Source organism: Thrips palmi, unplaced genomic scaffold, assembly GCF_012932325.1.
Source record: "Thrips palmi isolate BJ-2018 unplaced genomic scaffold, TpBJ-2018v1 HiC_scaffold_12, whole genome shotgun sequence".
In the NCBI taxonomy this organism is placed as follows: Eukaryota; Metazoa; Arthropoda; class Insecta; order Thysanoptera; family Thripidae; genus Thrips; species Thrips palmi.
In genome coordinates this window covers 13,356,059-13,379,931 of record NW_023144623.1, presented here as the reverse complement: position 1 = coordinate 13,379,931, position 23,873 = coordinate 13,356,059, and the positions used below count along the sequence as shown (strand labels likewise).

The 23,873-nt window shown below is 58.5% G+C and overlaps 1 protein-coding gene across 1 annotated transcript in view; it reads right to left on the bottom strand.

The window, feature by feature from the left end:
• Window positions 1-217: 217 nt before the first annotated feature.
• Window positions 218-23,873, bottom strand: part of LOC117639881 (inverted formin-2-like) — a 34,177-nt gene continuing 10,521 nt past the window's right edge. Inside the window, 12 exon segments of the mRNA XM_034375829.1 lie at window positions 218-1,420; window positions 1,496-1,692; window positions 1,817-1,926; window positions 2,013-2,332; window positions 2,423-2,539; window positions 2,624-2,976; window positions 3,184-3,430; window positions 3,432-3,996; window positions 4,925-5,186; window positions 5,525-5,684; window positions 6,047-6,162; window positions 6,549-6,769. Coding sequence (XP_034231720.1) covers window positions 1,172-1,420; window positions 1,496-1,692; window positions 1,817-1,926; window positions 2,013-2,332; window positions 2,423-2,539; window positions 2,624-2,976; window positions 3,184-3,430; window positions 3,432-3,996; window positions 4,925-5,186; window positions 5,525-5,684; window positions 6,047-6,162; window positions 6,549-6,769 — 2,917 coding nt within the window. The 3' untranslated portion in view covers window positions 218-1,171.

Here is a 23,873-nt window from a genome sequence, read left to right as displayed (position 1 = left end):
TCTTGATATAGACAAGCTTCTTGCAAAAGTGCACACTTCAGTTGTAGTTTTTGTTTCTGAGTAACAAGGTACTGTCCCATATCATGCAACGTCATCATTAAAATGAATTAACAATACACAAGTTAACATTGAAAATTGAGTTGATTTTCTTTTCTCCTCTCATTAGAGTCCCAAATTTTGGGAAAGGTACAATAACAGTGGACATAACTCATAAGAATTTTCTTTTTAAAAAAATATTTAATCGGATGCTTGCTTCAAAACAAAACCCAAGAACAACTACATCAGACACTTAGATTTAACTTTCCATGAAGATTGGGGCAACTTTGTGCTTGACAGGACTGTCAAATGGGTGTCCTACCCACCAGGGACTGCAAAGCTTCACAGACACGCCCGGGAGACAGGCAACCTACTTGACAACAATCTTTCAACCCAAAGAAGAAATAGTAACAAATTTTTATAAAACAACATAGTTGATTACAAATAAGACATACATCAAACCAAAACTGTACAAATTCCCTTAGACAAGAGGCTATCCATCAGTAAAGGCAGTACTACGTATGTACCATGGCTTACTGTGACCCTAATTGACTTATAAATGGCACCTTAGGAAAGGATTTAGTGACTCAATTCTATACTTTGGCATTTAAAATTTTACACTGTAGCACAACAATGTAAAAGTAGTCAAGTTCTCTAATCTGAAACAAAGCATTAATACAGGAATATACTCCAAGAGCAAAAGCAAATAAAGCCGACCTTGAGGGCTTTGTCCTAAATTTTACACAATTTGTACAATACCTACCATTACAGGGATTACTATTAATACATTATAATAGGACCATTATTATTATTATACTTAACGTATGATAAAATAATATTTAGGTATAGCAGAATAGATCTGCTAACAATTTTGCGATGTGATAGACTTCATTCTTCACACTTTATATTTAATTAGACATGTGGTTATTATAGAGATCATTATAAAGAAGATTTAAATCCTTATTAAATTCAGACTTACTTTAACATAAATCTAATAACACAGCCATTTGATAATTATTAGCACCTAATGATCATTGAGCAACTTATGCTACAATTCCAGTTGCAATATAGAGTAAATTGATACAGGGGTATGAACAAACCCTGAAGGAATGTCTTCTTCAGGATCACACTACATCTACGCTTGGCCAGCAGAGACAGCAGTTCTCCGCAGTTTAAATGTGCCTCCTTTGATTTCTTGCATGAGAAGGTCTACAAGACATGGTTCATCAGCCTCAAAAACAGTGTGCCCTCGACCCTTGCGCCCTTTACCTGATGCTCCTTTGGACGTCGGATTTACTGAGTTTGATTTCATTGCTTTTCTCTCTTCCTCAGCTTTCTTCCGAGCTGCTGCACTCTCCTCCTGCTTTTTACGCAGTTTATTTTCCTAAAGACATGGAAGTTGATATTAGTTAAACACCAATTAGAATATTGTCATTGGTGTTTCAAAATTTTTACTTACCTCTCGCACTTGATCAACTTTATCGAAGAAGTCAGCAAATAGCTTAAAACACTCCTGCAGCTGGAACCTTGAGGCTGAAGAGCTATTACTATTCACATCCTCACAAAAGTGTATCGCTAGTCTCTTAGCTGCACTCTTGGCATCAGACACACACTTCTGTAGGTCCTTAACACTTTCAATGGCTTCTGTGACAAACTCTGCAAATTTGAAATAAATGTATTCATTAGTTTGAAAATATTAAAGGTAAGTTAAGGAAACCGTTCTTGTGTCTGTTCTGTTTCTAAGTACAGAAATTCTTCAATAGTTTTCTTTTCCACTCACCAGAAAATTGTTTCTGCACTTCTTTGTCAGCAGCTTTGAGGATCACACTTAATTTCTGAATTTTTTTATCCTGCTGTTGAACCTCTTCCTCTAAGGTTTCCAGAGATATTCTGCAATTAAAGAGGATGTTAGTAATATGTTTCTTGACCAAAATGTTCTGAATGGCGGCAGAATATTCTGACTTCTTAAGCCCTACCTAGCTGCAGAACGCATCTGTTTCATTTCTGTGGTGAATGTCAAAATATCTTTGTTTTGAGCTTCTGAAACATCCACAACATAATGAAGACAAGTGACACGAGGCTTATTTGCTCTCATATCCAATAACTTGGGAAGTGTATTCAACTTAAATCCTGCTGCATTGCCAGCATAGCTTCCAGCATTCAAATAGTTTCCAAAGTGCAAAATAAGAGCTAAAAATTCTTTTAAAGAGGCATTGTTGATGACTTGATCGCATGTATCCACAACAGTTTTAAGTTGAGGTTTGAATTCCTGGACGAAGACAGGTAGTTGCTCTTTCTATAGAAAAAACATAAAGTTATATTAGTTCAACCAGACAAAATATTTAAATTTGACAAACATAGGACGACCTGATTACGAGAGCCTCACCTGCATCATGGCTTCAATACGGGTCGAGTAGGAAGATATATTTGCTAAATCCAGGAAAAATTGTTCAGCGGATCCTAGAGGACCACCTTCTTTAGGATGACTCCTAATCAATTCCAACTGTAAAGGAAGGGAAATCAACATTAGGAAGGTTTATTCGTGACTTTCAGTATCCCTACTTGACAACATTCAAAATTAACGTACTTCAGTTTTATCGGGAAGAAGTCGCTGCAACCCTTGCAGCCTTTCTATACATTGAAGCCTCTCTGAACCAAGCTTGGATGCATCACCACTTTTGACAGCATTCAATACCTCCTGTGGTCCACTGGTCTTAAATTGCTTCAAGAAAATGTTGACTGCGAGACTACGTTTGGAGTCAAGTAGGTTGACAGTGGCTGGCTGGGCAGGAGCGGCATTGGCCACGACTGCATTCTTCTTTCCAGCTTTAGGCTCAGCAGGTGCAGCAGACCGTTGGCAAAACAGCTCCTCGATCTGGTGAAAGTCCATGTTCACTTTGGGCTCCACATTGTGCATTGTAGTCCACACACTCTCGTTCCCTAAAACCGGCACAAGACCACCTCTATAAAAAAACCATTCCTCTTGACACAAAGCACAGCAGGCGCCTGCTGATTCCGAGAGTCGCTTAAGTCGCCCCGTCTCTGTCGCTCCAGCAGGGAGCGCCCCATGAGTGCGAGAGGGGCAGAGCGACGAAAACGACTGTCGGAATCAGTCTGCTAAAGCCGCAAGCAAGACTCCTCACTTACCGATAACTTGATTGGGCAGTTTCGTCCAGTTGAGCGTCCGCAGCTTCCTCCGCGGGTGCGGGAAAGTGTTGTATTTGTTGGCGCCAGTCGGGTTCCACTGTCCGTCGGTCAGGTCCACGGACCGGCGGCCGGGGTAGGTCAAGTAGTGGGTCTTGGCCACGCACAGGGGCTCCTCCACGGGCACCATGCCGGGCAGGCCGGGAGGAGGGGGCGGGGCAGGCGCTCCGGGGAAGGGGGCGGGGCGGGCGCACCGGGACGGGGGGTGGGGGCGGTGGGGCGGGGGCCCCAGGGAAGGGTGGGGGTGCGGGTGATCCGGGGAAGGGTGGTGGCGGGGGTGCGGGTGATCCGGGGAAAGGTGGTGGCGGAGGTGCAGGTGATCCGGGGAAAGGTGGCGACGGGGGTGGTGGGGGTGCGGCTGCTCCGGGTAAGGGGGGTGGTGGAGGCGGTGGCGCGGTGGGGGTGGAGGCGGACGACGCCGCCCCGACAGGCGCCTGCTTCTCTATCCTGGGCGCCGACGACGCGGGGGTCATCGGGTCCGTGCCGACGTCGACGCGGTCCTCGGCCGACACCATGTTCTTGACGGCGTCGCTGTCGACGGACTTGCGGTCACCGGTCAGACTGGCGCCGCTGAGGCGGTCGCTGAGTCGGTCGCTGGCGCGGCTGCGCACCGTGGTCTGCGTCGCCACGGACCTGGTCTCGCACGTCCGGAGGTCCCGGAGGTCCCGGAGGTGGCGGCTCGACGCGCTCGACGACGGCACGCTCCCATTGGCCACGTGCGCCGTCAGGTCCTCCAACGCCTCCCATATACGGTCTCTGCGATCAGAACAAAGCGCAAAACATCAGAAAATGCTAGTGTACCAGGGGGTTCCGCTTTCCCGACAGGCCCTGAAAGACACTGCGAATTCCTTCCCCGGGGGTTTCATCACCGAAGGTCGAGCGGAGCAGTCGGAGCACGCATGCGGAGTGGTTACACGGGAAACAATTTAGCAGTGTGGCGTGTCGAGGAGGGGGAAGCTACATTGCGGGGTGCCAACAATGCGGACTTGTTGTTCGTCATAGAAACTGCTTCAGGCGAGGGGGACCCACTGTAAGATTTAGTGTACAATGAATGTGGGAATGTGTTGGAATGTGCAAGATTCTGCTGTGTTTGTCACACGTGTTGCCTACTTACGGGCGGTTTTTCCTTGAGAATGTGTCCAAATTTTGAACAATGAATGTGGGTAGTTGTTCTCCCCTCGGCTTCAGGCTTGGCGACGAAAATCATGGGCGGGGTGGGTCCAGAGACGGGTTCAAGGCGCAGGGTTCAGAGTGGGAGGTCGCAAAGGTTGCCAGCATAGAGGGGCAAAGTACGACTGCCTACATTACCATTAGAGGCAAGACCAAACATGATCGTACGCCATTTCGGGCCCGACACGACACATGTCCGCCTGCACTGCAAAACGAGACAGGGTTGCCCTTACTAGAGGAGAACTTTCTCTCGGCGGAGAAGAACCTCAAGCGGCGTACCTTACAGTCTAGGGCAGAGTCCGGTCTTATCTCGAATACATGGGAAGGTGAAGTCACACTAAAGATGGACCGAGGAGAGGGGGCGTTTGTAATGAGAGTCAATTCTGCAGACTGATTTCGAGAGTCGTCTTCGTCGCTTCGTCTCTGCACCTACACAGGACGCCCCATGCGTGCGACAGAGACAGAGCGACGAAAACGACTCTGCGAATCAGTCTACCGCGGACAAGTAACTCACGATTGCGGGTTGGACGGGTCCAACTGGGTCAGGTTGAGCAGCACGGTGTGCAGCGAGAGCGCCTGGGGCGAGTCCGCCACCTTGGCGAAGAGCGCGTCGAACAGCTGGTGGTGGGTCATGTTGAGGGGGTCGCCGGCTGCGCCCGCCTCCTCCAGGGCGTCCTGGTCGGCGTGGGCCGCCCGGTCGAAGACGCCGACCTGGACCTGCAGGGCTGTCGAGTCGCTCCGCCGCAGCGGCAGCAGCAGCTTCTCCAGGCCGAGACCTGCGGCAAGACATTGGCGTCGTCAGACGGCCGTCCGCGGGTTCGACGCTCACCGCACAGTGGGCCAGGAGACCGGTGGAGGCGGCCAAAACTCTAGACGCGTTTTGAGCTCCAGAGTCGCTGAAAGGGGCTCGAACCGAACGTACGTGACCCCACCAATGGATTGCTCTCCGAACGAGGAATCCATTGGTGGGGTCACACGCTCGGTTCGAGTCCCATTTAGCGTCTCTGGACTGGAGCTCAAAACGCTTCTTGAGTTTCGGCCGCCTCCACCGGTCTTTTGGCCCACTGTGCACCGGCTGCGGGTCACTTTTCCATTTTTCTTCGACCGCACGCACCGATTAGCTCGTTCCGCATGCGGACTCTGCTCGCCAGGTCCTCGTTGGCCAGGACGAGGCAGTTGACGAAGGCGAGGAGCGTGGCCTGGTAGACGGGCGAGTCCGCGGCGCGGAGCTCCATGACCACGGCGTCGAAGCGGTAGCGGTACCCGTGCAGGCGCTGCAGAGCGTGCGGAGCATGCGGACAAAGGCACAGGTTCATCTCTGCTGACCAGTACGCCAGTGGCGTGGCGCGGGACAGTGGGCCAGAAGACCGGCGCCGGCGGGCAAAACTCTGAACGCATTTTGAGCTCCAGAGTTGCTAAATGGGACTTGAACGTGTGACCCCACCAATGGATTGCTCTCCGAACGAGGAATCCATTGGGTAGGGTCACACGTTCGCTTCAAGTCCCATTTGGTGTCTGGAGCTCAAAACGCGTCTAGAGTTTTGGCCGCCGGCGTCGGTGTCGGTCTTCTGGCCCACTGCCAAGGGGTTGGTCCTGCCCCCCACCCATATCGACCATTAGAGACACGAGGACTCACCTTAAAGTGCTGCAGCGCGTCTAAGGCGAGGGCGTGGCCGCTGGCCGAGAACATGCAGATGGCGCACAGCAGCTCGAACACCTGCAGCTTCACCGTCGTGTTCTGGGAGCTCAGGACTGCGGGGAGGAGAGAGGGTTCAGTTAGTACAGTGCCGAATCGAACAGGGCCAAACAGCCGAACGATTCAGAGGCTCGGTTTGTCGCTGCCTCTCTCGCAGCCATACGGCCCCATGAGTGGGAGAGAGACAGCGACGAAAGGACTGAATCGCTCCCGATCGCTCCCTCCACTATGGGCCCGAAAATCGGTGGATCCCTGACGGATTTCGAGCAACGGAGTCGCTACACTGGACTCGAACCGAACGTGTGACCCCACCAATAGATTGCTCTCCGAACGAGGAAGCCATTGGTGGGGTGACACGTCCGGTTCGACTCTGCAGTTCAAAACGCGCGGTAGGGCGTACGTTGACGCACTGTGCACGGAGTGCAAACTGCGGTCAACTCACTGGTGGCCAGTTGCCTGGTGTGCGCGGGGTGCCCCACGATGTACTCCAGGCCGACACCGCTGTTGATGACGGCGCGGGTGCAGGCCACGCAGTCCACCTGGCTGGAGAGGTCCGCCAGGGAGCTCTTGCTGCCGCCGCGGCGGCCCACCGCGCCCAGCCGCTCCAGGCTGTCCAGCAGCACTCCCAGGCCATCTTGTTCCAGGAATTCCAGCAGCCAGGACCTGCGCCACAAGCGACAAAAAACTAAGTTAGTTCAAAACGGCAGCGCCGAAAAGAGAGAAAAAATCGGAACACAGAAGCCGGTCGGAAGCCAGCCAGCCGGCCAGCCGGTCGGCCGTCCGAGAGTCATAAACACGTCGGCCCGTGACAGTTTGCTGTGCCAATGCCCTAGCCACTGGGAGAGCGGCGAGCCGCCCTATGGCCCTTTATAGTGTGGACCGATTCCTCAAAGTAATTCGTCGCTCTGTCCCTCTCGCACCCCTACGGACCGTACGGGCCACCCCATCAGTGCGAGAGAGACAGAGCGATACCGCGGCGAGTGAACAGCCTGCGGGCCTCGCGAGGAGCCACTCTAGAATGTCGGGCCGCCGCTTTCGAAGAGTGCTCCATCGCTCTGTCTCTCTCGCACCCGAACGGGCCTCCGCGTGAGTGCGAAAGGGGCAGGGCGATGTCAGCCTGCAGGCGGGCCGCTCGTTAACCGGACGTCAATAAAAACGCCTAAAACACACGGCACCCGTACCGTCCCGTCGGTCGGCCGGGCCTGCAGGTCCAGCCACCTCATTCCGAGGATCTCTCTCTGTCTCTCTCGCACTCGTGGGGCGTGCCGTGGGAGTGCGAGAGAGACAGAGCGACGAAACGCTTCGGCATCGGCAGGCCGCGGAATGTGGCGGCTCTGCAGGACACTCGGGCCGTGGCAGGCCGTGGGTGGTCCAGGATCACGGCCAGGACGTCCAGGAGGCGCCGCCGTCGCGCACCTCGTGGACCCGGGGACCGCGGGGCCAAGGACGGCCAGCCCGGCGACACGCTACTTCTCCAAAACCTCGCGTCGCGCCGCAAGCTGGTGGCAACTCTATACTCATCCCACCGGTGGCCGGCCAGTCAGTCCGCCTGCTGGGCGCTGCTGGGCCGGGTGGCACCCTTATCTCCCGGCCACGGCCAACTGGCCAACCACCCGGTCATGCAAAGTGGGTCGCTGGCCTGCTGCCCGACGATCGGGTGACAACAAACACCTCCCAAATACTACGACCAGAACGCAGACAGTTTCTAACTTGCATTTTTTGGCCCGTCCCGTTTATTTTTTGTAAAAAAATGACGGAGGGACGGGCATATAGTATGATCCCTGCTGTGCGTCCGTTCGTTCGTCCGTCCGTCCGAGGACTTCCCGTGGTCCGATCTTGACCAAATTTGGTATGCAGCCTCCTTGGGTGACCCTAAGAACCGCCCGGTGGCAGCAAATCCGATCCGAGCCCCGGGGGCGCTGCTGCAGGTGCATCATGGTCTACATGGGGTCGAGGAGGATCTCGGCAACGGATGCAGCTAGGAGGGCATGTAGGGGTATTTTTGGAATCGGGGCGACGAGAGAAAACCAATGGTGCCAGTTTCGAGCGAATCGGAGAACTTCGGACCCGGGTTCAAATCCCAGCGGAGTATTTTTTGAACATTCTTTTTATTCGAGTTTTTGCATTGTTTTTGATGTTTTCGAGGGTGCTGATGACGAAAACGACATTTATTTTAACCCCAGACTCAGGTTTAATTCCCGTCAGGGTCAAAAATAGGCGAAATTCGTACGTTTCTTAATGTACGGGACGGGCCAAAGTTGCCGATGTATATCGCTACTTTTCCTGTTATTTCTCACGTGGCTAGCGCTGTGCGTGCGTCTGACTATGACTAACGCCCCGCGCCGCCACGCCACGCCACCCCCATGCTGCGACGACACGGCCGCGACCCCCCCCCCCCCCCCCCCACTTCCTACACACTTACACCGCCTTGCCCGCACTTGCGCCGCGCTTTCAAACGAGATTCCCGACACGTCCCCTCTCTCTTTATCTCTCTATCTCTCCCCCGCCATAGTGACTCGGTCTCCCTTTTTCTTCATTTTTACTTTTTTTACTCCTTGTTTCTAAAGGTTGCCCGACCGACACGCAGGAAGGGGGCAACCAGGGTCAGGACAGGAAAACAGCCCGAGGGGGCCTCAGTAGACTGATTCCGAGAGTCGTTCTCTTCGCTGTCTCCCTCGCACCTATACGGGACGCCTCACGAGTGCGAGAGAGGCAGAGCGACGAGGATGACTCTCGGAATCGGTCTGCAGGGCTCGGTGCGCGGGGCTCTCGACGTCGACGCTTGGCTCGTAAATCCTAAAAGCGACCTGGGCGACTATGCGTCCCTCTTCCCCTATGCACTTTCCACGGCTAATTTCGCCCAACGCCCCGCCGCGCCCCCCGCGAGGCTAGGCGAGGCTCGGCTGCGAGGCTAGGCCGGTCTGTGGCTCGATATGGGATGGACCGCCTCGGCCGCCCATCCATCCATCCATCCATCCATCCATCCATCCATCCTGCCGTACGTCGGCCTCCTCGGCCTCATCAGGGAGCGCGTTGGGCAACGCCGGCAACGCCGAGCAAAGCAGCGCGACGGACGACGGCATGACGCCAGAACCAATTGCGCGTTGGGCAACCGCAAGCCGCCCTGAGGGAAATTCGGTCGCCAAATCTCGCGGGGAGCAACTGCCTCTGGATCCGCCACTGGCAGGGGGAAGGCCGACGACGACGACGTCGAGGGCTCCGAACAGTGCACGCGTACAGTGGGCCAGAAGGCCGGCGCGGCGCCGGCGGCCAGCCAAAACTCTAAACGCGTTTCGAGCTCCACGTTCGTTATTTAGCGCTGTTTAAACAGGACTCGAACGGAACGTGTGACCCTACCAATGGATTCCTCGTTCGGAGAGCAATCCCTTGGTGGGGTCACACGATCGGTTCGAGTCCCATTTAGCGACTCAGGAGCTCAAAACGCGCCTGCGCCGGTCTTCTGGCCCACTGTGCAGTGGTTCGCTCCGTCTCTCTCGCAACCTCGCGACAGGCCTTCCAAATCCCTCCCACGAGCGGGCGAGAGCGACACGGAGCGCCGCGATAGCGCGACATCTACTCGGAAATCAGCTTGCAGTGTCGGCGACACAGGCAAAAGAGCGGAAATGAATGACATTTCTTGCCGCCTTGGGCCCCGCCGCCTTGGGTCGCTAGGCCCCTGGAGTGCGTACGCCCGAAGAGGGGGGCGCCACGGCCAAGGGCCCCGCACTGTAAAACTGTTGCCTGCATGGAGGGGGGGGGGCCTCCGGGGCGCGAGGTGGGGGCAGCATAGGTGTGACTGTGGCAGGAAATGAGATGGAAGGACCGCGGCGTCGCGGACAGCTGGAGTGGGAAAGGGGGCGGGGGCTTCCGGTGAGTCACTGCCTGCAGTGCGGGGGCCCCGCGGCCCCACAGTGGCCCCACAGCGCCACGGGCGCAGCAGGCAGGCGCCTGCCGCGGGCTTCCCTCCAGGCACTGGAATGCCCAGGAATGCCGGTGGCATGCCAGCCACACGTCCATTCTCTCTCTCTCTCTCTCTCTCTCTCTCTCTCTCTCTCTCTCTCTCTCTCTCTCTCTCTCTCTCTCTCTCTCTCTCTCTCTCGGCGGGAGGGCCCCATGATTGCGAGAGAGACAGAACGATGAGAGCACAGCGCTGTTCGAAATCAGTCTGCAGTGCGTGACGTGTCGTCGACGCCGACCTGCAGACTAACACCGAGAGTCGTTTTCGTCGCTCTGTCCCTCCCACAACTACACGGGACTTGCTATGGGTGCGAGGATGACAGAGCGACGAAAGCGACTCTCGGAGTCAGTCTGCTGCTCCCTGCTGCTCGCTGCCGATGCAGTTCTCCGGAAACGAACGCCGCCATAGGTCGTAGGTAGAAACGGGGAAAGTGGGCACGGCGCGGAAGCTGCGGCCGGCACAGGTCCACGACGTTAAGCCGCCAGGGCCAGGGTCTCGGACAAAACGTCATGGCTCGCTCTGTCTCGGCCTCGGTCACGGCCAGGGTCTCGGGCACGCGGCCGCGGCCACGACGGCCAGGGTTTCGGACAAGCGGCCGCGGCCACGACGGCCAGGGTCTCGGACACGCGGCCGCGGCCACGACGGCCAGGGTCTCGGACAAGCGGCCACGACGGCCAGGGTCTCGGACAAGCGGCCGCGGCCACGACGGCCAGGGTCTCGGACACGCGGCCGCGGCCACGACGGCCAGGGTCTCGGACAAGCGGCCACGACGGCCAGGGTCTCGGACACGCGGCCGCGGCCACGACGGCCAGGGTCTCGGACACGCGGCCGCGGCCACGACGGCCAGGGTCTCGGACACGCGGCCGCGGCCACGACGGCCAGGGTCTCGGACAAGCGGCCACGACGGCCAGGGTCTCGGACACGCGGCCGCGGCCACGACGGCCAGGGTCTCGGACACGCGGCCGCGGCCACGACGGCCAGGGTCTCGGACACGCGGCCGCGGCCACGACGGCCAGGGTCTCGGACAAGCGGCCACGACGGCCAGGGTCTCGGACACGCGGCCGCGGCCACGACGGCCAGGGTCTCGGACACGCGGCCGCGGCCACGACGGCCAGGGTCTCGGACACGCGGCCGCGGCCACGACGGCCAGGGTCTCGGACAAGCGGCCACGACGGCCAGGGTCTCGGACACGCGGCCGCGGCCACGACGGCCAGGGTCTCGGACACGCGGCCGCGGCCACGACGGCCAGGGTCTCGGACACGCGGCCGCGGCCACGACGGCCAGGGCCAAGGTCTCGGACACGCGGCCGCGGCCAGACGGCGTGCGACAGCCAAGGTCCAGAACAACAGGGCGCGACCTGCACTGCCCCGCTCCCCGAATGTGGGCCACAGACCCCTTGGGCGCTACAGCCGAGCGATCCACCAGAGCGGTTCGTCGCTCTGTCTCTCCCGCACCCCAATGGGGAGCCCTATGAGTGCAACAGAGACAGAGCGACCGCACTGCAGCCACCTCGGCGAGCGGCACCCTAATCTGACAGCGCCACAACGCAAACACAGCGCTGCGGGGCGAAACATGGCTTTCGTCGCTCCGGCTCTCTCGCACACACGCGGTGTCCCGCGGGGGTGCGAGAGAGACAGCGCGACCAACCGCTGTGGGGCGTCAGTCGGCAGCGCAGCACAGCGGGTGCTCTGCTGCTCTCCCCTTCCCCGCGCGCGTCGCGCGTCAAAGCCTCTGGTCCACTTCCGGGGACCGGCGGACACCGACGGGGGCGTGCTGCAGTCGAAATCAGGGCCGAACTCCTAAACGATCGGGAATCCCTCCCCCAAAACGCGCACACACGCTAAGTCCGTCTGCTGGCCGCTGGCCGCCCACTTGTGCATACAGGTCTCCGCGCTGCGTGCCGAGAGAGCGCCCGGCAGCGCGGCAACCCGTGCGGCGGGCGTGTCCCGCGGGCCGCGCCAGTCGGCCGCCAAGGCGCTCGGAGAGCAATCCATTGGTGGGGTCACACGTTCGGTTCGAGTCCCATCTCTGGAGCTCGAATCGGGTCTAGATTTCTGGTCTCCTGCGCAAGTCTTCTGGCCCACTGTGCAGTGGTTCGTTGCTCTCTCTCGCATCTAAACGGAGTGACTTTTAAGAGAAGACGCACAAAAGTAGTGCGGAGCCTCCGAGGGGGAACAGCTTTCCACATTCATTGTACAAAATTTGACCACATTCCACATTCAGGTGGCAAAAACGCGCCTGTAAGGAGGCAACATGTGTGGCAAAAACGCCAGAAATCTTGCACATTCACACAATCATTGAATACACATAATTTTACAGTGGGTCAGCACGCGCTGGCCGCGGACTCGCATGACGTCGCCACTAGGCGGGGTGCCCTTGGAGGCCCATGGCGGCCCATGGCCCTCGAGTTTCTGGGTCAGCCACCCTTCCTTCCACGGCGGGCCAGGCTGGGGATCCCCGGAGCCCTGCTCGCCAGACCTATTCCGAGAGCCGTTTTCGTCGCGCTGCCTCTGTCGCACCTACACGGGACGAGTGCGAGGGAGGCGGCGCGACGAAAACGGCTCTAGTCTGCTGGCGGCGCGCGGCGCCTCGACAGGCCGACGCCGAGCCGCGCATGATGGGCGCCTAATAGAGCCGCGGCGGCAGGCCGGGCAGGCCGGGCAGGGTGACACCAGTCCGTTACGTCACGGAGTGTCTCTCTCGCACTCGTGGGGCGTCCCGTAGGGGTGCGAGAGAGACAGAGCGACGACGCAGGGAAGGCCGAGAAGGGGACGAGGTCACATTCCTGGGCGGACTGATGAGGCCTGCGACCGGCCAGTGGCAGCAGACTCATTCCGAGAGTCATTTTCGTCGCTCTGTCTCTCTCGCACTCGTGGGGCGTCCCGTATAGGTGCGAGAGGGACAGAGCGACGAAAACGACTCTCGCGGCATCCGTCCACAGGGCCGTGGCGCACACCAAGGGCGTTTAACGGCGTTATGGCGCCGCGGTGCAGGCATTGTGTGATTTAGTGCGTAGTTGTACCGACTGGCCGTGCAGTACACTCACATATACATAAGCGCGCAAGCACGCACACACACACACACAAACGTACACACGCACGCACACACACACACACACGTGGACACATAACGGCCCTAATGAGGGGCGTCTGTGTGAGTGAAGGCATTTCGAGGGGTCCTATTCAAAAGATCTTATCTGGACGTTCCCCCCAAGACAATCTTATCTGAAACGCCGGCAAATTTCACTCATTTTGATCAATCAGAATAAATACGACGATAAGCGAAACAAATTTCTACATGCACTTTTGGTTTCTATGATCTTCCATCTTAAGATTTACTTGAACAAATTCACAAATTATGTTGATAGGTAGCTGTACCAAGCGATCAAACTATGTGAAATTCACCTGCGTTTAAGATAAGATTGTCTTGGGGGGAACGCCCAGATAAGATCTTTTGAATAGGACCCCTCGATTTGTGTGAGCGAAGGCGTCGGTCTGTTCCGTGTGCGATTGAAGACGTTCACACGTGTGTATATTTCATTTTGGTGTGTGTAAGTGTGTTTGTGTGTGTGTGCGTCTGTGTATGCGTGTGTGTCATAGTGGATTAACTTGCGAGGGTGAGTCTTTAGCCGCGAGTTTGTGACAGAGAAACCGCAGCCGCGCGCCTTCTCAGCGAATCCACACACACCTACACGCACACACACACACCTACACACACACACACATCCACACACACACGCGCACGCACGCACACACACACACACACAGAGTCGCCGTTAATCTCCCCAAAGCCGTGCAATCCCATTCAGCCATTTGTAAAGTCGCGCCGCGTGTCGCAGCGTCCGGCCTTTCCCCTCGCAAAGGAGAAGACGAAAGAGGGGAGGGGGAAGTCGCCAAGCCCGGCCCAGGGCGGCCCAGCCCGGCCCAGCCAGCAGACTGATTCCGAGAGTCGTTTTCGTCGCTCTGTCTCTCTCGCACTCAGGGGGCGATCTCGTGGGTGCGAGAGAGACAGAGCGACGAAAACGACTCTCGGAATCAGTCTGCTGGCCCAGACGGAATCCGCGCGGAGGGTGTGCGGCCCGCGGCAAGGCCCAGGGGGAGGGGGATGGAAGGGGAGGACAGACAGGCATTCCCTGCCACCGTAACCTGACCGAAACCTGGCAAACCGATTTTTGAAACGCAGCACCACCACCGCTTGGCGTTCCACGAACGGGTCCCCGTCGCACAGTGGGCAAGAAGAGCCTTGCCGCCCGGGCGAACTATGCTGACGGGGCGGGGCGGGGCGGGGTGGGGTGGGCCGCCCGGCGGGCGTTGACCCACCCACCAACACACACGACTCGAAGGTAGCCGCAGCGGTCGCGAGCGTCGCGGACATGGAAGGGACACCCGCCGAATCAAATCACCTCCTTGAGAAGGCAAATTCCAAACCAGCTTGAGGTCACTCTGTCGCACCCCTACGGAACGCCCTAAAACTGCGAGAGAGACAGAACAACTAAAGATCTGTTCGGGTGCATCTTCGCGCCCGAAAAGCGAGGGGGACTTCCCTGCCAAACTTGCCGCACTTGCTGCAGACAGATTCCGAGAGTCGTTTTCGTCGCTGTCTCTCTCGCACTCGCGGGGCGTCCCTTAGTGGTGCGACGAGAGAGAGAGAGAGAGAGAGAGAGAGAGAGAGAGAGAGAGAGAGAGAGAGAGAGAGAGAGAGAGAGAGAGAGAGAGAGAGAGAGAGAGAGAGACGGAGCGACGAAAGCGCCGTGTGCGGGATCGGAGTCGCCGCTCTGCGCTCTGCAGCAGCAGCAATGCCACCAGCAGTGCGCCGTATGACAAAATATCAAATGACTCGCGCAGCACTCTCTCTTTCACTGGCTGCGCGGCGCGGGTGGACATTTATCCAGCCGGCTGTGAAGCTGGAGAGTGTGTGTGTGTGTCACAGTGTGAGTGAGAGAGTGTATCTGTGAGTGAGAGAGAGAGAGAGGTGCGTGTGCGAGCGCGTGTCTGTCAGTCGCATTATTCAGGGAATGCAGTTTGCAGTTATCCCCCCCCCCCCGCCCCCTCGTCCCGTGTTACCAAGGTGAGAGCGGAGACCTATGGAGAGAGGAGAGAGAGATATCGCGACCATAGCCGAGCCCATGGCTGTGCCCGTGGCCGCCATGCCGGCCCTGCACAGTGGGCCAGAAGACCAGTGGAGGCGGCCAAAACTCTCGACGCGTTTTGAGCTCCAGAGTCGCTAAATGGGAACGTGTGACCCCACCAATGGATTCCTCGTTCGGAGAGCAATCCATTGGTGCGGTCACACGCTCGGTTCGAGTCCTGTTTAGCGACTCCGGAGCTCAAAACGCGTCTAGAGTTTTGGCCGCCTCCACCGGTCTTCTGGCCCACTGTGCGGCTGTGGCCCATGGCCCCAGCCAAGTCGCGCTAGCGTGGCGCGCTCACTCTCCTTCGCTCGCTCCGTCTCTCTCGTGTGGAATTCACGGGCGCGGTGCTAGGCCGCGCCGCACCGGGCCAGGCGGGCCACCCCAGCGCGCCGTCTCTCTCGCACCCCTACAGTAAAGCCCCGCACGCTCACGAGTGCGAGAGAGACAGAGCGAAACGGCACTGTTCGGAATCTGCTTGTAATCCCCGCCAACCCCGAAGGCTCTCGCTCACCGAGACCAAGACGATGACGTTCATCGTGTAAAATCATTTTTAACGCTGTTCAATTTAAAAAAAAAAATAAAAATAAAAACTGAATAAAAATGTATGTAAAATTACATATTTTAAGCCCACAATTGGTATTATTACCCAAGTTCCGGTCGAAATCTTAAATGAGCAGGAAAACAATCTAGAGATAATCCACCCTTTTGGAATGCGTCCGGTGCACTGGAGGGAAAGAGGGAGGGACGCAACGTCGTGCCGCAGACGCCGTCTATGGAAACTGCGGGAGGCCAGCAGGCTGATCCCGAGAGTCGTCCTCGTCGCTCTGTCTCCCTCGCACTCATGGGGCGCCTCTTTTAGGTGCGAGAGAGACAGAGCGAGACTCTCGGGAGCAGTCTCCAGTGGCGCGGCGGGGCGGACGACGGCGGTCACGTGACATTCCAGCGTCCAGGGCCGGGCGGGGCCGCGCCAAAGGAGCCTGCAGTGGGTGCAGTTGCGGCACGAGGATGACGGCGAGGCGAGTCAAAGGCAAGAGCCACGCGGTAGCGCGGCAAACCGCTTCCAGTTTTAGGCAACGATCACTTTCTTTCGCTCCGTCTCTCTCGCACGCGCACGGGCCGTGCCGCGAGTGCGACGGAGACAGCATGCTGCGGCAGCGCCAAGAAAGGGTCCTTCGGAATCCCGGCGCGCTGTGCCGGGCCTTGCCGGGCCCGCGTCCTCCTGACCAGTTCGTATTATAGGTGCGGGCTGGGCTGGTATTTGGAACGGCATGCCGATAAGGGCGCCCCGCTGCCTGCCAGCCTCGTCTGCGCGCTGCCGCGGTGACGTCAGCCTGCAGCCAGCCAGCCTCTGGGTCCACAGGGCCTGCCTCACCCGAGGCCTCACCACACCGGAGGACTCTACCGGCGACACAGAGGCACAGTGGGCCAGAAGTCCGGTGGAGGAGGCGGTCCAAATCCCTGACGCGTTTTGAGCTCCAGACTCGCTAAATGGGACTTGAGCCCAACATGTGACCCCACCAATGGATTGCTCGTTCGGAGAGCAATCCATTGGTGAGGTCACACGATCGGTTCGAGTCCTGATTAGCGACTCAAACTCAAAACGCGTCGAGAGTTTTGGCCGCCGGCGCCCGTCTTCTGGCCCACTGTGACAGGGGGCAAAGGGGTTTTTAAAAGGCACCTCGGTAGCCGCCTGAAAGTTAGGCAAAGTGCCGCTTTGCCGCACGTCTGTGTGCGTTTGTGTTGCTGATATCAGGCCGGTCTTCCCAGGGGCTTGTGGCTCCTTCCTCAAGGCAAGGCTTCCAGGACGGACAAGACAGGCAGAAAAGCGCGCGCAATCCGTCTCGACACAGCCACGCCCCGCCCCGCCCCGCCCCGCCCCGCCCCGCCCCGCCCCGCCCCGCCCCGCCACGCCCCGCCACGCCCCGCCCCGCCCCGCCCCGCCCCGCCCCGCCTTGCGGCCACAACGACAAACACGGCGATAAACTCCCGCAGCGCGCGGTGTCCTGCACTGCAAGGAAGCCCTCAGGGTCCTGCGGACGTCCTGGACCCGCATGGCACCACTGGAATGCCCAACAACATCGCCAAATTCCAACAAGACGCGTGGAGACAACACCGAAGCCAGAGCGAAGTGGAATGGTGGAAAATGGAGGGAGTGGGAAGTGGAAGGGTGAAAAATGGAAGGAGTGGGAAGTGTATGGGGTGGGAAGTGGATAGGGTGGGAAGTGGATAGGGTGGGAAGTGGATGGGGTGCATAGTGGATGGGGTGGGAAGCGGATGGGGTAGTTGCAAGGGGAAGGGGTAGTTGCAAGGGGAAGGGGTAGTTGAAAGTGGAAGGGGTGGCAAGTGGAATGGGTGGTAAGTGAAAAAGGGTGGAAAGTGGAAGAGGTAGTTGAAAGTTGAAGGGGTGGCAAGTGGAAGGGATGGTAAGTGAAAAAGGGTGGAAAGTGGAAAAAGTGGGAAGTAGAAGGGGTGGGAAGTGAAAGACATGCAAAGAGGAATGGGTGGGGGTGATTTATTTCCGTTCAAACCGCACGTGTTGGCGACCCACCACACCCAAAATTATTCCACAACAGACCACCATCTCATCTCTGGGCGCGGAGCCGGCGTAACAGGCGCATTGGCGCAGCCTTGGCGCAGCCTTGGCGCGGCCGGAGCACCCCGGCGAGATAGAGTCGGCGGCAGCGACCGGGTTCGCGAACCGCCTAGGCGCGCCTTCCCCGAAAGACCGAAAGACACCTCCCAGCCGTCCGTCCCCGTCGCCACCCCGCCGCATCTTGATGTGTGCAAATAACCGCAGCAAAGTCTGCCTCGCTTCCCTGCGCGGCACGCCACTGGGAGAGGCGGCACTTGCACTTTCGGGCCGACAACCCGTCCCGCCCTTCCACGTCGCGTCGTCCCCGAAATAGACTCGGCACGCTCTTCTTTGAACGGCGCTCGGCTCGCCGCGAGTCAAGGCTGCCTTGCTGCAGCCCCCGGTGGCTGGAGTCTCTCTCTCTCTCTCTCTCTCTCTCTCTCTCTCTCTCTCTCTCTCTCTCTCTCTCTCTCTCTCTCTCTCTCTCTCTCTCTCTCTCTCGCACTCATGGGGCGTCCACCGACCGCCGCGTCGGGGTGCGAGTGAGAGAGACAGCTCGCCTGGAGGGGCGGGGCGGGGCACCGCGGACAGACCGCGGGTGGAGCGATGGAGAGATTCGCTGGCCCGTTTCCAATGTCCACTAGAAGCAGCCTCCCAGCGCCGCGGCACGCCTCGGCACGCCACGGCAAGTCGCGCCGCGCGTGCGACGGAGACGCCGTGCTATTTCCGAACGCGTTCTCGAAATGTGCGTCTCGTCGTCAGCCTGTGGCGGCGCGGCGTCCCGGCGCCGGCATGCCCGCCGCAGGGCAGGCAGTATAGACTGGTTCCGAGAGTCGTCTTCATCGCTCTGTCTCTCTCGCACCCGTACGGAGCGCCCCATGAGTGCGAGAGAGACAGAGCGACGAAGACGACTCTCAGTCCGCAGGGCCGGCATGGCAGGCAGGGGCATAAACAAGACGAGAGCGATGATGGCGCAGACAGGCGCTCGAGACGACCGCCGTCGCCGTCCCTTCCCCGTCAGAGGGGTTTCTAGTCACACCAACGACCTGCACTGCAAGTCGCCTACCAGCGCCGTCGCGGGGGAGAGGTTGAGGACGAGGGGGGGAGAGGGAGGAGAGAGAGAGAGAGAGAGAGGGGGGGGGCTGAAGTCAGGAGAGAGACAGTGTGAGGCTGAAGTCAGGAGAGAGAAACAGTGTGAGGCTGAAGTCAGGAGAGAGAGACAGTGAGAGGCTGAAGTCAGGAGGAGAGAAGAGAGAGAGAGAGAGAGAGAGAGAGAGAGAGGAGAGAGAGAGAGAGAGAGAGAGAGAGAGAGAGAGAGAGAGAGAGAGGGGGGAGAGACAGTGAGAGGCTGAAGTCAGGAGAGAGAGACAGTGAGAGGCTGAAGTCAGGAGAGAGAGACAGTGAGAGGCTGAAGTCAGGAGAAAGACAGTGAGAGGCTGAAGTCAGGAGAAAGACAGTGAGAGGCTGAAGACAGGAGAGAGACAGTGAGAGCCTGAAGTCAGGAGAGAGAGACAGTGAGAGGCTGAAGTCAGGAGAGAGAGGCAGAGTGTGAGGCTGAAGTCAGGAGAGAGACAGAGAGGCTGAAGTCAGGATAAAGAGGGAGAGAGGCTGGGCCGGGGTAAGGCCGGCGCCGCGACGCGCCGCGACGCCGATGGACCGCACGCAAGCTGCGCTATAGCTGGCTAGCCGCGCCGGCCGGCGCCGCGGGAGTGGCGTCTGCGTGCATACCGCGGCTAGCACGCAACCAAAACGGTACACCGCCGTAGCGACAACGAACAAGAAGACGGCTTCAAGGAACAAGTCAGCACTTCAGGTGTGGTACCAGTCCTGTGCCCCGCAACAGCATTCCAAAAATAATTAATGTAACTGCACTGTTAATTAAAACTATTACATCACTTTCGGACTCTGGCTCGTCGAAACTGCCGCACAGTGGGCCAGAAGACCGGTGGAGGTGGCCAAAACTCTCGACGCGTTTTGAGCTCCAGAGTCGCTAAACAGGACTCAAACCGAACGTGTGATCCCACCAATGGATTCCTCGTGCGGAGAGCAATCCATTGATGGGGTCACACGCTCGGTTCGAGTCCCATTCAGCGACTGTGGAGCTCAAAACGCGACTAGAGTTTTGGCCGCCTCCACCGGTCTTCTGGCCCACTGTGTGCCGTACACATTCACACAATCATTGTACACAAAATTTTACAGTGGGTCACCCCTCGTTGCAGACAGTTTCGTCGAACGCGTTCAAGCAATCTCGCATCCATTACCTGGCGTCGTCTAGGCGCTCGGCGGCCGACAGCGACACAGATCTTCTGCAGCGACGAACCATCCTGTCACCATGCTACGCACTGCACATCATCGAACGAACTGCCTGTCTGTCTCCGTCACTGCCTGGGGCCCGCGCGGCTCCCGATCAACAAGTATATTTTCAACGAAATTCGTCTGCTGTTGCAACCACGGCACGCGCACTCACTTCCGGTCCGACTGTCACCAAAACAAAACAACAAAAACAACAACGAGTGCGGACGCGATCGCGCGGACGCGACGAGGAGCTTGTCTGTGCGGAGTCCGGACCGGAGCGGACTCACTGACTGACTGGACTGACTGGAGCGAGCGATCAACCAGACTGAGCGCCCGGGCCGGGCCGGGCGGGCGAGGAGGCCCGGCCGCAGCCAGCCGGCAGCGCGCGCCCTGCCAGACCGCCACGCCAGCCTGCCGCCCTCCGGGACGGCCGGGGCGGGGAGGGAGAGGGGCAGGGGCAGGAGGGAAAGGCAGAGTGCAGAGTGAGTCACCGTCACCACCAGTCGCACAGACATAGACACACTCACACGGACACACACACACACACACACACTCACTCACACACACACAACACACACACACACACACCACTCACCCACACACTCACACACACACTCACACACACACTCACACACACACACACTCACACACACGCTCACACGCACGCACGCACACACACACGCACTCACTCACTCACACTCACTCACTCACTCACAGGCACGCACACCAACACACTCACTCACACGCACGGGGCGGGAAATCACTACACCTGTCACCGAGGCAATCACGGGGCGCATACCGATCTGTAAACGCGCCGCCGCCGCCGTCGCATCGTTGCGTGTCGCGGCGTTTTCGAGGGAAAAGGAAAAGACGACGCGTGTTTCCGCAGCGAGGCGCAGGAGGCGTGGATTATTCAGGGAGGGAGAGAGACGGGGGCTTTGCACAGTGGGCCAGAAGACCGGTGGAGGCGGCCAAAACTCTCGACGCGTTTTGAGCTCCAGAGTCGCTAAACAGGACTCGAACCGATCGTGAGACCCCACCAAGCGATTCCTCGTTCGGAGAGCAATCCATTGGTAGGGTCACACGTTCGGTTCGAGTTCCACTTAGCAACTCTGGAGCTCAAAACGCGCCCGGGATATTGACCGCCTCGCCCTCGCCCCCAGCGGTCTACTCGCCCACTGCCCACTGTGCGTTGTCTTCCCCTGGAGGTGGCGCGCGAAGACGCCAGCAAGTGCGCAAAAGTTCAGACTTTGCCTCACTCACTGTAAGTACTGGCCAAGTGTAAGTGGGCAAATTTTTCTACCCCCCCCCCCCTCTCACTGAATCCGTCTCTGGATCCGCCCTTGGCGAGGCGGCGAGGCGTTCCTGCAGGAGGACAAGGAGGCCGTGCGCCCGTTCGGCCCGTTGCGCGTGCATCTCAAGGCTCGCTTCGTCGCTCTGTCTCCCTCGCACCCCCAAGGGACGCCCCATGAGCGCGAGAGAGACAGAGCGACGGAACGGTCCTTGTTCGGAATGAGGCGCGGGCCTGCAGCTGCTGCATCTGCCAAGCTGCATATGCCGAGCTGCGCCCATCGCACTGGACAGCTGTCACGGAGATGCACATCGGCCCGCGGCGTCTCGCGGCCAGGGCACTGCTAGACCACTGCTAGAGCACTGCTAGACCACTGCTAGAGCCGCCGAAGGAAGTCGGGAGGGAGCATCCCCATCACTCCTGCAGACTGATTCCGACAGTCGTTTCCGTCGCTCTGTCTCTCGCATTCATGGGGCGTCCCGTATAGACAGGTGCAAGAGAGACAGAGCGACGAAAACGACTCTCGGAATCAGTCTGCTGCGTTTCGGATGCTGGTTGCTTCTCGTCGTCTTTCTCAGCGGATTATTTATTTTTTTTGCCTGCAATTTTTGTTGCCGTTGTGTTGGTGGCGTGATGGCGTGAGCAAAACGCCGAGTGGCCGTCGCAGCAGTGCGCGCCTCGCGACGCGATCCGCACTGCCTCCAGCAGGCCGACAGCTCTGTCTCTCTCGCACCCCTACGGACCCTACGGCACGCCCCGCGAGTGCGAGAGAGACAGAGCGACGAAAGCACTTGCTGCTGGCCGTGGCCGTCGTAACGTCCCCGTCACTGTCAGGGCGCACCGAGAGAGGCCCTGCGGCAGACCGATTCCGAAAGTCATTTTCGTCGCGCTGTCTCTCTCGCACTCATGGGGCGTGCCGTAAAGGTGCGAGAGAGACAGGGCGACTCGGTGTGTGCGGCGTGCTCCGGGTTGCGTGGCACTGCGTCGCACCGCGCGGCGCGCACTTCAACTTCAACTTGACTCGGCCGCCGCGCCGTCGCCGTGGCCGCGGCGGTCGCGCCATCCAATCCAACATCAATAACGACATCGTGACATTGTAGTCCGGACGAGTAGGATCAAGCCGTCCCGCAGACTGATTCCGAGAGTCGTTCTCGGTTCTCGTCGCTCTGTCTCGCTCGCACCTAGGCGGGACGCCCCACGAGTGCGCGAGAGACAGAGCGACGGAAACGACTCTTGAGATCGGTCTGCTGCGCCGCCATACGTGGAAGCGGGTAACATTGCCCCTCCTTCCCCCGACCCCTCGCCCTGTAACCCGGTAGCCGAGCAGCTAGCGTCCGCGCGCCGCGAGCCGCAGGACGCGCGTTCGAATCCTCACCCGCGCCGCCGGGAGAGAAAGCCCCGCGCCGAATTTTCTCTCACGCCCCGCAGCAGAAGGATTCCATAGCGGGAAAACGGAGCGCGAAAAAAAAAACGCAAGCAAGGCAGAGCGGAGGAACAGTGCGCCGCCGGTACGTGGCGCTAGAAGCCGCCGATGCCGAGAGTCTTCGCTCTGTCTCTCTCGCACTCATGAGGTGTCCCGTATGGGTGCGAGAGAGACAGAGCGACGAAAACGGCTCTCGGAATCAGTCTGCAGGGTACTTGAAGAAGGGAAAATGGGTCGCCACTGTCATGTGCTCTCATGGACCGCGTGCCGCACAGTGTGCCGCCGAGCCACGCCATGAGCCGCCAGGCTACCATCCAGGACGGCTGTGACAGCTCGCATTAGCCTGCCCACAGTGTCGCAGCTAGAACACAAATGTGTGTGGGGAGGAAACATTCTGTTTTTAGAGAGGGGAGGGGGCGAAGGTTGTGTGACACACTGTGTGATGCCTCCACGGGGCGAGGTCGACGAGCGGCAACGTTTGATTTATCTTCCCCTTGCCCGGTGAGTAATCCCAAAAATGTAGGAGTGAGGAAATGAACGGAGCGGTGGTGGGGGTCACAAACAAAAGTGAACGAAGCGGCCAAGAAACGGGGCCGAGCTGGAGACTGATTCCGAGAGTCGTTTTCGTCGCTCTGTCTCTCTCGCGCTCATAGGGCGTCCCGTTTGGGCGCGAGAAGGACAGAGCGACGAAGACGACTCTGTCTCCTGCTCGCGCGACGCTCCGGCGACGCCGGGGCAGCCTAGGCGCGGCGAGGAGTGAGGGACCTTTCCCTGGCACGATTTGTCAAGGGTCAAGTTCAGTGGGAACGGGTAGTACCCCCGCCGCGACGGGGGGTTCCCATTCTGACTCGGTTTTCGTCTTTTTGTCGGTTTTCGTTTTTGACCTGATGGGGTGCGCCGCCGCGCCCCCCTCCCAAGGGGGCGGGGGACGATTTATCTGAATGCCATTGCCCGGCCCGCAGGTAATTAAGGAAGATAAAAACAACAACAAAAACAAAAAAAAGCACCACGTCCCCGTCGGGTATCGAACCCACGTCAAATTCCACCCCGCGTCTCATCAAAATCACACACGAGCCGCCGCCACAGGGTAGCCTAAT